At 42.8% G+C, this 13,453-nt stretch overlaps 1 protein-coding gene across 1 annotated transcript in view; it reads left to right on the forward strand.

Annotated features, from left to right (window-relative positions):
* ASB13 (ankyrin repeat and SOCS box containing 13) overlaps positions 1–8,978 on the forward strand; it is a 29,581-nt gene extending 20,603 nt beyond the window's left edge. Inside the window, exons 5-6 of the mRNA XM_081045639.1 lie at positions 5,599–5,790; positions 7,034–8,978. Coding sequence (XP_080901765.1) covers positions 5,599–5,790; positions 7,034–7,161 — 320 coding nt within the window. The 3' untranslated portion in view covers positions 7,162–8,978. The remainder of the gene's footprint in view (positions 1–5,598; positions 5,791–7,033) is intronic.
* Positions 8,979–13,453: the final 4,475 nt, after the last annotated feature.

Genomic DNA, 13,453 nt, shown 5'->3' on the forward strand with positions numbered 1-13,453 from the left:
GGCACAACATCAGCCATCCTAACATTTGCATGATAGGGGTACCAGGAGAAGAAAGAGAGAGAATGACTGAAAACCTATTTAAACAAATAACGGCTAAAACTTCCCTAACCTGTTGAAGGAAATAGACATACAAGCCCAGGAAGTGCAGAGAACAAATGAATGGTTGCCAGGTGGGAGGGGGTTTGAGGGCATAGGTGAAAAAGATGAAGCGATTAAGAAGTACAAATTGTCAGTTATAAAGACAGTCACAAGGATATAAAGTACAGCACAGGGAATATAGCTGATAATATTGTAATAAGAATGTATGGTGTCAAATGGGTCCCAGACTGATCAGAATGATCAATTCATAAGTTATGTAAATGTCTAATCACTATGTTGTACACCTGAAGCTAATAATATTGTATGTCAACTGTAACTGAAAAAAAACTTTTTTTTAATTAAAAATTCTCAGGCTAGAGAGGCTCCCAAGGTGAAAAAAGCAAACAAAATAAAGAACAAACCCAGCCTAGTGAAGGTTAGATTCAGGACTTGTCTACCACATGGGTTTTACAATGCAAAGTGGGTATTGGCAAGGAGCTTTTACTGTGAACCCAACTTCACTATTTTTGTTGAGAGAAAATTTTAGCTCATTCATTCTGGGTACAGCTTAGGATAAAAACAAAACTGTTCAGAAATAGAAAGTTTATGAATTCTCTTCATGTGATGGTCATTTGAGCTTAAGTTGTATGTAGTTTTCTATTAGTGTTACTCACTTTAAGGTGTCACTTTTAAGTCTTTTCAGTGACAAAGATTCGTTTTGTGTAAGGTAGGTCATGGGGGCAGTTTTTATTTTTATACAATGATAAAATATCTAGATTAGAAACAGTCATAAGTCTTCCAGTCAAGTCACTCATCAGATAGTTGGATCCCATTTCTGTCAGTCATTATTGTTGAGCTTTTCAAATAAAGATTTTACAAGTGCATCAACTCTCTGCAGAGGGCCTGGTAGTATATATACGTGCTCAGCACACCTTCATCCCATGTTTTTAGTTCTTTTTGTTGTGGCTATGGGGGAAGGATCAAATTAGTGGTTTTAACCCCAACATCCTCTCTGAGTTAGTTAGGACTTTATAGACGTGATTTTCCCTTTGTAAGTCATGGGAGACCAACTCCACGTGGGTGAGGGGACTGATTTCTTGGTTCAGATAACTGAAAAGATCAGACTGGAGCAAATTTCTGGGTCAGGTTGATCCAGGGGTTCAACAGTGTCACTAAGAACTCATGTTCTTTGAATTTTGCATTTTTGCTTGGTCATTTTTGATGGTCAGTGTTCACCTGACCATCTGCCATTTACCCAATGGGCTAAAATGGCTGCAGCAGAGTTGGGCTGAAATCCAAATGCTTTATTTCTTGAGGTTTCTGATAGCTTTCTCGGAAGAGTGAAAAACTCTCTTCCCAGATGTCTCCCTCACACCTCCCATTATGTCCCATCTGCCTTAATTGGGTCACAGGACCAAACCCTATCCAGTTCCTTTGGCTAGATTCTGCCAAATTCTAATTGGCTCCGCCTGGGTAGGAGCAGGGATAAACCCAACCGGGGCCCACACTGGAAGCTGGACATTAGGTCATCCTGCCCACCCCCATCCTAGACCACATCCCATACGGTAGAGTGGCAGTTCAGTGGGGTGGGTTGGAAAGGAGTGGGAGGGAAACCATAATGTCCATGACAGCCTGAAACAGGGGGCCTGGTAGGTAGATTTCAAAGGGAGTTTCCATCCTCCTGGCAAATTGAAAGAGGGATGGACAGAATTCTCCTGGGGAAAGCTCCCTATGTGTCGGTGTTACCATGTGATGTGGAGTGCCACTGCACTGTCAGCTCTAGCCTCAATCCTTGATTGCTCTTCTAATCTCAAGACGGTCTTCTTTACATCCCTTCCTACATTACGTGGAGTCTTTTTCTTTTTTAAGAAAACTATTTTTTTTGTTGAAATTCATTTCATTTCAGAACCCTTTTTAAACAAAAAACACAAAGCAACTATAGGAAAAGTAGAGAGAAAAGGACAGCATATGGATTCTTTTTAAAGCAATGATTCTCAATCTAATGAAAGCAACAGACCTCATCTCTAGAAAAACATGCATGCTGGTGCATTTGCACGTGATTTCAGAGGAGCCAGGCTGTGGGTGCCCTCAGGGGTGGATACGAAGGCTGTCGGTCTTTTGTAGGCAGTGAGGCCAAGTGGCTGAGGCGCACATGGTTTTTGTGGAGGAGGAGGGCTGGGGAAGGGGAAAGTCCATTTATTGTGGTGGGGTAATTTTTAATCTCATCACCACAATAAATGTTTAACTCTGCTGGAAGTGCTCGGAGGAGCTGATTGAACAGTGTTTGCATTCACCTTCCCAGCACAGTACTTGTCACACATTTCTCAGTTGTTGTATCAGCAAGTATAGTACTGAGCTCTGCCCAGGAATCGCACAGGGGTCTTGGTGTGCTAAGCTCGTGACAGCCCCTCCTTGTTTTGCCGGCTAAGGTTCACTCTGAGTCCACTGCAATCCCACTGTGTTTTGAAATCAGGATTTTGATAATGAGCAGACTTTGACTCCTTGTCTCCGAAGCATGAAGTTGAGAATTTTTAATGCCCTGATGGCATTAACTGTTTCGCTGATGTTCATGCTCTCTCCTTCTCTCCTTCCGTTCAAGGCACATTATTGGCCTTTGTCCACACAAAGCCACTTTCCCCCTTGCTTCTCCCGCTGCCTCTTCTTTCCTCTGGCCACCCCCCATCCCACCATTCTAATGTGTATCTGTTTTTGTAAGATACGCATTGTCAATCGAGGAGGCATGTCTTTTTAATGGACATAAATGGTATTATGTTATAGATCTGACTTGCTTTCCTGTTTTTCCACTCAGCCCTGTGTTTTCAGGACCCACCCATGTTGCCATGTTCCTCTGGTCTGTTGTTCCCATCTGCTGCAGAGCATGCCAGCTTTCCTCTTAGTCACCACGCCTTTCTTTACATCCAATCAAATGATGCCAAGAACACATTTTTAAAAGATACTGTTTTGTACCTCTTGGAAAGGGTAGTCACCCTGTCGAGGCCTTGTATACTGGGGACCATGTTGAAAGGGAAGGAAGGGAGGTGTGTTACTTCCCCTGTACCCGCTTCTCTGTTGCTTTCGTTCCCTATTAGCAAGAATATTGCAAGAATTAATGACCGGAGAGAAAGCTACTTGGACTTTAGATTCTGTAGACTTTACAACTTATTTTTCATTACAAGTTTGCATTTAGCATTCAAATTCATGTTTGCATTATGATTGCAACACTATATAATGTTTTATTCATATAGGCAAGCATTGGAAGAAAACCCCTGATGTGGCAGAGTGGTTAGACTGTAGGCAAAATATTTCTTTTACTTAATGTGTTGCTTTTAAATATTACTTTTGTAATACACATCTGCCAAATTAAATAATTAGGGAATTTAGCCTTCTTCTGAATTGAGGGATTGTTTCCTGACCTGACTTCTGAGTTTGGCTGTGGGAAGTGGAGAGAACATATCTTCACTTGTCTTATCATGATGGAATGCTTGCTGTATTCTTAGAATCATGCAGTGACCACAGTCATGAATATAGTTTTTATGTTCCGCTAGGGAGTTGAAACTATTTTAAGTCAGAAATCAAAAAGCAGGATTTTTTGAGCAGTGGGACTAGAAGATCTAATAACCTTACGCTTTCTCATTTCCTCCTATTTTAACCCTCTAAATTTACCATTACATGGTCACATGCTAGTGATCTGATTTTTAAAAACCCCGCTTTAATGACATTTTATGATTGTGGTTTAAATCTATTATTTGGGGATAACTTCACTGCTCCAGGGCTATTTGCTTGACTTTTTTTTCTTTCTTTCTTGACTTCTTTAAAATATTTCTCTCCAAGGGAACCCTCAGGCATTGTTGGTGAGATTGTAAATTGGTGCAACCACTATGGAAAACAATATGGGGTTTCCTCAAAAAATTAAAATAGAACTACCATGTGACCTAGCAATCCCTCTGGGTATTTATCTGAAGATATTGAAGACACTAATTCGAAAAGACATATGCACCCCTATATTCACTGCAGCATTATTTACAATAGGCAAGATATGCAAGTAACCTAAGTGTCCATGGATAGACATATGGATAAATAAAAAGTGGTACACTTATACAATGGGATATTACTCAGCCATAAAAAAGAATGAGATCTTGCCATTTGGGACAACATGGATGGACCTAGAGGGTATTGTGCTAAGTGAAATAAGTCAGACAGAGAAAGACAAATACCATATGAGCTCACGTATATGGGGAATCTAAAAAACAAACGAGCAAACAAAACAGACTCATAGATAACAGAGAACATTTTGAGGGTGGTCAGATGGGAGGAGGGTTGGGAAGATGGGTGTAAAAGAGGAAGCGATTAAGAAATATAGATTGCCAGTTATAAAAATAGTCATGGGGATGTAAAGTACAGCATAGGGAATATATAGGGAATATAGTCAATAATACTGTAATAACAATGTACGGTGCCAGATGGGTACTAGACTTATCAGGGTGATCACTTCATAAGGTGTATAAATGTCTAACCACTATTTACACACCGGAAACTAATATAATATTGTACGTCAACCATAATTGAAAAAAGAAAAGTACGGTTTCAGTCTTTAAAAGGTTCAAACCAGTGAATGTAGAAAACAGAAACAAAAAATCTTTTCTTGTATCCCCTTTATCACCTTCTCATCTACTTAGGAGCAGATTTCAAGGCAGTATTTTCTTTAAAAAAAAATTCCAAAGCTTCAAGAAATCTCATTGTATAGAACCTTGATGGCCATGCCTGAAGGATGTCATTGTACAGAAATCATGTTTTCATGAACCTGTATATATTTTTAATGCATCTAACAGTGCTGTATTTTATCTACTTGTGTGCATCTTTCTGGACATTGACTATTAACCTGGGAAAAAGGTGGATGGCCGGGCTACGAGACTTCATCTCTTACCTGAAGTTCAGGGTGTTTGGAGAACAATCCCCTACCTGTTTTCATTTTCAGCTGCCCTTTTGGAAAAATATTTATATTTAAGGAATATTCATTCATTCATGCAACACACATTTTTGGAACCTGTCCTTTGCCATCCATGTGCCTGCGTATGTGCCTGCACGGTCATGTTTGTGTGTGTGTGTGCATGTGCACACGTGTGTGTGCATGTGTGTGCGTGTACATGGACAGGCTGCAGAGCCTGAGTAGCTCAGTCTGAGCTTCCAGTCTCAGGACCTATGGGCACAGACTGCATAGGGCATTAGGACTGCCTCTTACCTCACAGGGAAGTTTTTATTGTTGTTTTTCTATCTCTACTTACATTTCTTTATTATTGCTACCTGTCCTTAGCTCTCTTGCTATAAGAAAAAGAAAGTAATTATCGCTTTTGGATTTTTGAAAAGGATTTTTGAAAAGGTTGTAGCAGAGTCTGTCTTGAGTTTGTTTTCTGGGTGGAGATTGTTTTTGTATGCTGTGTTGGACAGACAGGTACAAGCCGATGTTTCTCTCGACTCCGAGTTCTCTCCTTGGTGATTTTTGTTTCCACTCTGGACATTCAGGGGCCAATGTGAATGCAGCCAAGCTTCACGAGACAGCCCTTCATCACGCGGCCAAAGTGAAGAATGTGGACCTCATCGAGATGCTCATTGAGTTTGGAGGCAACATCTACGCACGGGACAACAGGGGGAAGAAACCGTCCGACTACACGTGGAGTAGCAGTGCCCCTGCCAAGTGCTTCGAGCACTACGAAAGTAAGGCCAGGCTCTTGTGGTTTGAATGACGTGACACAGTTTAAAATAGCACGGGAGACAGTGACGCAAGAAGCCCCAATCTGACAATATATCAGATCATTTATGAGTCCGGAAACAATGTCAGACTCAGTCCACGTGAGGCTGAAATTATAGAGGCAGCCTTCAGGTAACAAAGTACAAACAACCTGGCTAAGGACCAGATTTCTTCTTGGGGTACAATTTTTTAAATGCATTTCCATAGAATTAGAATCCCAAGAGGCTTTCAAACACCTATCAGTTTAAAAATGAACTATTTATTCCAGTTTTTGCCAGCCCTAACTACCCAACCAAAATCCATTATGAACTTAGGGACCAACTCCATCCATACCTGTCGGGTCAACATTTCCTGGAAGATGATGTTTCTTTTCCAAATAATTGGGGGGAGGAGAAGGGAGTAACATGGGAAAATGAATTCCACCAGTAATTTTTTTTTCTTTCAAAGAACTTTTTATTTCAAAAATTTTCATAAAGTGAGAATACTCTGGTTCATTTATATTTTTGTCAAACACAGATCATTCTAAAAGGCAGGTCCTCGAAGCCAGGCTCTGTTTTGCAAGTGTTCCCGAGCCTCAGCTGCCAGGGGCCTCCAGGCATCTTCCATCTCTGGCCCTGGTTTGTTCGCATTCCTGAGCCAGTGCTCCGGGCTTCTGAGGTCCTGGTCTCTGTCACTAGGACAGGCATTGCGTACTGTTTGTCTGCGGAGCCGTTTTGTAATGTGCGTCAGTTCTGGGGGTCCTCCTGCCCCTGCGGCACTCAGTAATGAGAACAGAGCCTGCGGCCTGGAACAGCAGCTGCTGGCAGCCAGCACCTGCCTGACACTAACCTTCACACTGTCCCTCATTTGTCTGGAAGTTCGACAAACAAGCCTACTATTGTAGATTACTGCTTTGCGGACAAATCCTTGTACTAGGTTATAACATTATGGGGAGGGGGAATCACAAAAAACAAAAAGAGCAAAATGCCACAAAACCCCCACAAAAATGAAATGCCCGTGGACATCACCGAAATTCCCTTCTGGCTCTTGTTTCCTCTCCCAGGCTGTCCTTCCTGGTAGCCTTCTAGGGAAGGCACGCAGGGCACGTCCTATTTCCAGAAAAGGGAGGCATTTCCAGTCCCACCTTGTGGTTCTTTCAGTCGAAGGATGTCAATCTATGTTCACCTCTGTTACGCTAACATCATGTACTTCCTGTTCCCTGTTTTTCAGAGACACCTCTGACACTGTCACAGCTCTGCAGGGTGAGCTTGAGGAGGGCCACCGGCGTCAGAGGGCTGGAGAAAATCGCCAAGTTGAACATCCCTTCTCGGCTCATCGATTACCTTTCCTACAACTGAGCCGCAGGCACTGGGGGTGGGAGCAGGCTGGTGGAATCTAGCTGCTCACCTTGCAAACGAGCAGCATCGTTTGCAGGGACAAACGAGCCCAGCGTCATTTGTCTGAAGCCCTCGATTGCTATAGATAGTACAAAGTTCCCTGAGTCCCTGTTGGCCGTTCTGTTTCGTCTTCTCTGCAGGCTCTTGGAGAATATTTCCAAGGCATTGGGAAGGCACCACTGTGGCTTCTGCTGGGGACGTGGCCCTGTGCTGGCTCTCCTAGGACTTTGCTCTAACTCTGGTATCCCCAGATGTCCAACTGTCCTCTTTTATTGACCTTCCTCAGAGGGACTCTCAGGAAGGACTCTTCTGGGAGCACAAAGGAAGGCCAGGCAGGGCTGGGGGTCCAGGGCACTGTGGTTGATTTCCACAGGCCTGGGAGGCCCAGGAGCTCAGCACCATCTCTGGTCCAATCAGCACCAGGGTGGCCCTGGGGGTTCAAAGGGTAGAGCCTGTGCCTCGGGAAGGGAGGTCCTGACCATGTGGCCCAGGATGGCTTCATTGGGGGCATGATCCTGCCACTTGGATGCTTTTTTCTGGAGTCATTGTGGGAACCTTCCAAGGCCTACCTGTGCCCAGGTGTATCCATCACTCAGGGGCTTTGTATGGTTCTTGTGGGGGAAGGCTCAACTCTTCTTTCCCCCACAACCAGCACAGTGTTTCGTAGGAAGTTTTCCTTCAGTTTTAGGTCTCAACTCTCAAAAAAGTTTATGTCTGGCATAAGAAACATTTAGAAGATATGTATAAGCTGTAATATACATTTCGTTAATGAGACTTTAAAACAAAAGGTAATGTGAAGGCATGTCAGCACATGTGCCCATGAGCCATCATTTCCAATGTGAACGACTGGAAACACTGTAGAGATTATTTTTCATGTTTTTGGGTTGCCAAATGAATTCTTTCCCACCCTAAATTTTGCCAGCTCCTTGAAGCTCTGAAATTGGTAGAATAGGTTGCCAGAAGCCAGTGGATGCTATCAGCCACTGATTTATGCACTTTACAGGTACTTATGGAACATCTATCATGCTTAAGGCGCTGCCTCGATGCTTTGAACTGGATAGGAATCAGACTCATTACCCAATGCAGGGAAAAACAGTGTTTCACAATCGGTTCCTATAGTAACAGAAACAAGTAGTTCTATAAGCCATGAGATGAACTATTAAGTATATTCTGACTGCATTTGTCTGCCTAAGATTGTTTTGTCATTAAACAAACAAGCAAACCAAAAACCAGTGAGTTAAACTAGGGGACTTTGCATAATTATTTCAGGTATATTTGGTTTCTCAGAAACAGAGAAGTCACCACTTGTGAACACTGTTGTAGATCATGCCCAAAGCCAGTGTCCCCACAAATGTGGACATCGCCACCTTCTCCCAGAGTGGAATAGAATGAGCTCGAATTCTCCAAGGTAATGCCAAGTGTGCTACACGACCAGAGGTGTCTGCACAGAGCTACTTGGGTGTGGCCTGAGACCTGATGGAAAGTTTCATGCTGGCTGCACAGGTATTTTCCATCTCACTGTTGCAGCCATCGTTATGTCAATGAATGCTGAGAATAAGAGCCACTCCCGTTTGGTTACAGTCATAGGTACAAGTTCTGGGTAAATCAGTGTTTTTGTATGTGCTAGTAACAAGGAAAAAAAAAAGCATTGCATTCTGCCCTTTCAACTTTTTAACAGAAACTTGCTTCTAGCAACGAGCTGGTAACATTTCCACAAGCAGGTGTGCAATGAAGAATCTGGCCCCGTCCTGGCAACTCAATAAAAGGTGTTGACTAGAGTCCATCTGTGTGTTCTTGTTGAGAGCAGGAACACTAGATGGCCTTCATCCTGTGTAAGTCCAAAGGGGCCGCTGTCATCTTCCCCATATTTTGCAAGGTCAAATGAGGGAACCGTGCCTGTCTCAGGCTGCCATCTTCCTGCCTTTCTCCTTGTCCCCTAATGCTGATTTCAGTGCCGCCTCACGTGGAGAGATACTTCCAAGGGATCAGATGCCTGAGATTTTAGGGACTCCTGTACCTTTCTCCCCCAGCTTTATGGAGCTGTAATGGACAAATAACCCACCTGTACCCTTAGGAGGGTTGTGACTCTCCTCTCCTCCTCTGCCTGCGTCTCCCCAGTTGCAGAAGAGGGACAAAAGGTCAGACTTTTCTCATTAAAAAGACGCTGATGATCAACTTCTGAATCTTACAAATGAGAAATGAGGCCCTGCTAGCCTCAGACGTGTTTTGAGGCTGAAATTAGGTGATTAAAATATGCCTTGTTGGGCAGCTGGATGGCTGTTGATTAGAGTGCAAGGTCTTAACAACACATGGGCCAAGGAGCTGCGCCCTCCACAACTAAACTGAAAAACAATGACTTGACATGGAGTTGATGGGTCCTGGAAAAACACACTATTCCCCAATTAAAAAAAAAAAAAAGATGCCTTGTAAAGAATAAAGTGCTCCCTAAATGTACAAGTTATATGGTAATAACTGGACTCTGGCCATGTTGGTGTTTACAGATTTTACAGCTCTGTAATGACTCCCTTCTGACGTTGGGGTAGTACCACCTATTTCAGGAGGAATATATTCAGAGGACCTCTTCATTTACATTTAAAAACCCAATATGCAGCCGACAGATTTAGAGAAGACATTTGCAACATAGATAACAAATGATTGGTAATCAAACTATATAAAGATCTTCTATAAATCATTACAAAAAAGATTAACAGCCAAAACAAAACAAAACAAAAACAGGCCAAGACTATGAAGAAGAAATGTACAAAAGAGGAAACTTCAAATGTCGCCTGACAGGAAAGCATGGTCAGTCATGATCAGGGAAACACAAATTAGTGAAGATTTAATTCAAGAAAATTTTACCATCATATACAATCATCTTGAGGAACATTAACAGGTCTGACAGTTCCTTCATGGTGGTGGACCACGTGGGCAAATGGGAACTCATACACTGCTAATGGGATATAAATTGATGTGTGCATTTTGGAGAGCTATTAGATGATACCTAGTGCCTTAAAAGTGTATAGCACATGTGCCCAGTACGTCTATTTTTACAAACATAGCTTAAAGAAACTCTCAGACATCATAAAGAGAATGTGAGGAGGTTTACAGCCATTTCATAGTAGTAAAAGATCCCATCCATAGCGGAGAAGTTGTAGAATATATTTGTATGATGCCTACACTCTACAACAGTTAAGATGAAGTATAGCATCATATGTGTTAACACGAAATAGCTCTAAAAAGTATAACAGCAGAAAAAATTTGCCAACCTATTTATGTTTAGTATGAACCTATGTGTATAAATTGAAATACAAAACAGTGTAAGTATCGGGATAAATGATGAGGGTAGCAAATGCGTAAAATCATGGAACACACACACCAGCGTCACCTGTGCTTACCTCTGGGTGAAGAAGGGACGTGTAACTCTGGGACAGGAACAAAGGAAACTTGAACACTCTGTGATATTTCATTTCTTAGAAAAAGATATTAAACAAATATGAAGAATGCTGCTATTTGTTCATGGTGGGTAGTGAATACATACATGGGTGTCATTCTCCATGTGTTTTGGTATTTACTTTTTTCATAATAAAAATTTAATGCACTGTAGAGAGACAAGGGCAGAAATGTCTTTGAGGAAGGAGGAAGAGATCTGTGTGATAATCATAAGCTGTATTCTGTTGATGAATACCTTTCCGCTTCCTATTGGCTACAAAGTTGTATTGTGGCATATAAGATCTCATATGCCAAAATAGGTGCTGATGCTTTGTTTTGACCAACCTCATTTTCAGATGAGAAAACAGGTTGCAGCTACTTCCTTAGATAAACCAGATTTTAAAAGCCCTGAGTGTGCTGTGTAGCTCATGAGGCCTACCCGCATCTCACTTGAAAGGAAGTGTCTGGTAAGGTCCCTTTTCCCTCTCTTTGGTTAGCCTGTCCTGCTTTGGCATGGGTCACTCCCTACATGACTGTGAACCTTTTCCACGTACCTCTGGGCCAAGTTCCCAGCTTCAACTCCTACCCTTTGGAGAGATCAGATCCAGTTCCTCTAACTTGGGGAACCACGTCACAGCAGGAAAACACAGCCTCAAGTGGGCCTCCCAGCAGTCCCTGCTGTCACCTGTCATCTCGGGGTCCCCTCTAGTCTACAGGGAGGGAAATGGAGTCTCCTCCATGCTCCTTCCCTTGCTGACACTTACATAGAAATGCCACATGTGATAACCAATCCATACTTCTAGATGAGTATGCACAAAGCTTTGAAGTTGTTTGGGACAAAGAAGAATGCTTTGCATGCCCACTTCCTCCCCTGTCCTGCTTTGTTAGAACTACTGTTCATGCTTTCTTTCCAGGAGGCAACCCTCTTTACTTGCAAGCAGTTGAGTTCCTTTATTCATGAAAATGACCCGACAACTGGCTCTGAGTACAAAGCCTGCAAGCTTCCTCATGTTGTGAGCAGCTGTGCTGCCTTATAGACTAAGCTGGGATGGGATCGCCAGGGTGGAGCGGGCTCTGCTCAGGTCTCCCACCATCTGGGCAGTGTTCTCCCTATAATGGCATTTACTGTTCTCCCTATAATGGCCTGGAAAGTACTTCCAGAGCTTGGAGTTTTTTCTCAGTGTTGGTACCACATGGCCTTGACAGCTAGGCCCCAATTATGTTGGCGTTAAAGTCTTGTGATCTTTGGCAATTTGAATGAAAATATGCCTTAAGTTGGTCCAATCAAAACAGGGTGCCTCCTAAAAGCCGAATGTCTCAAAACCATAAAGATTCATGACTGGTCTCTCCCTCTCTCTCTCTCTCTCTCTCTCTCTCTCTCTCTCTCTCTCTCTCTCTCTCACACACACACACACACACACATTTATTTATATAAAATTTTACTTTCCAGCAGCTGGTCTCCAGGTGTGTGGTTCTGGTGAACCACAGACTTCAGAGCTGAAAGAGAATTTGCAACAGAACTCTGCGCCAGGATGTACAATTGGTTTAGTTCTCTGCTTTGTGTGTGATCAGCAAGAAAACTCCCATTGCTTCTTGGTGTCACTCTGAATCCTGAGGCTCATTCTGCAGTGTTAGAGACAGAGGTTTAGGTAAAACAAGAAGCAAGGACATTCACTTACTTATTGGTCCACTTTATCCATCCATCCTTCCATCCATCCATCCATCCATTCTGTTTTTCTTTCTTTCTTCCTCCTTTTTAAAGCACTTGTTCTATTTTAGGTTCTCTGCTGGGCACAAAGGATACAAAAAAATCTATAAACACAAATCTTGGCCCTGAAGGATCTCACTGTTTCTCAGGGAGCAGATACAGGAACAAATGCTGCATCTAGAAATGTAACCACAAACAGGAAGAAAGAACTACCTCTGCTCTTGGGAGAGAAGGAGAGCAGAGATGACCTTGACTCTGCTTCTCAAGTCTCAGGTTTAATAAATGCAACTGCGTAATACAAAAACCTTATTTTTATATTCACAGTGCCATATAGTTTACAAAGCTTTGTGAGGACTTGGGTTATTGGCACAGAAACAAGAGAGCTCAGGTTAAGGTTGTGGCATTCTGCATGTGTAAAGAGTTTACTGTAACCCCTTCTTATGCTTATGGTTCCCAAAATATTGGAAGGGAGCTCTACAAAGGGCCAGATCTGACCATTTAAGCAGCATGGAGATTTTGCCCTCCAGCCTGTGGGAATCCACACCTTGCAGAACACAGATGGGTGCTTTAAAAAATTCAATAAACTGAGCCATAGAATAAAATCCATCACAAGCCACCTCCAAAGGGTTAATCATTAGTTTTTCTTTTCTTTGGGGGAGTCAGGGGGACCCTTGCTTCTTATAAAAAAAAGCAGAATGTAAAATTTTATTTAAGAAATACAGCAAAAACATGAGTTCCATATAATTGCGAGTGGCAATGGGATAAGAGGGGCAGCAAAGGGAGAGGATAGAGGTACCGAGGAAGGGAAAGGAAGAGAGAATGCTGGAGAGCAAGTGGAGGGTGGGGGACCGGGCCATGTTGTTGAGCTTACCAAGTCTGTGACTGCCCTTTGTGACATCACCTGAGGGAATACCAGCCAAAGCTCTGTAAGGACAGGAACTTTCCATTCAGAACAGCCTGGCTGTAACAGGACACTCTTTTGGATGAATATGGCACTTATCAGAGCAATATTATCAGAAAGGCTGGATGACATGGAACCAAAGCCCCACATCTGCAACAGCCAGGCCCAGGGCAGTGCACCTGAAAAGCTGGGAGGCCTCCCCAGAGCACCTGACC

The sequence above is a fragment of the Rhinolophus hipposideros genome (assembly GCF_964194185.1).
Source record: "Rhinolophus hipposideros genome assembly, chromosome: 1".
Classification (NCBI taxonomy): Eukaryota; Metazoa; Chordata; class Mammalia; order Chiroptera; family Rhinolophidae; genus Rhinolophus; species Rhinolophus hipposideros.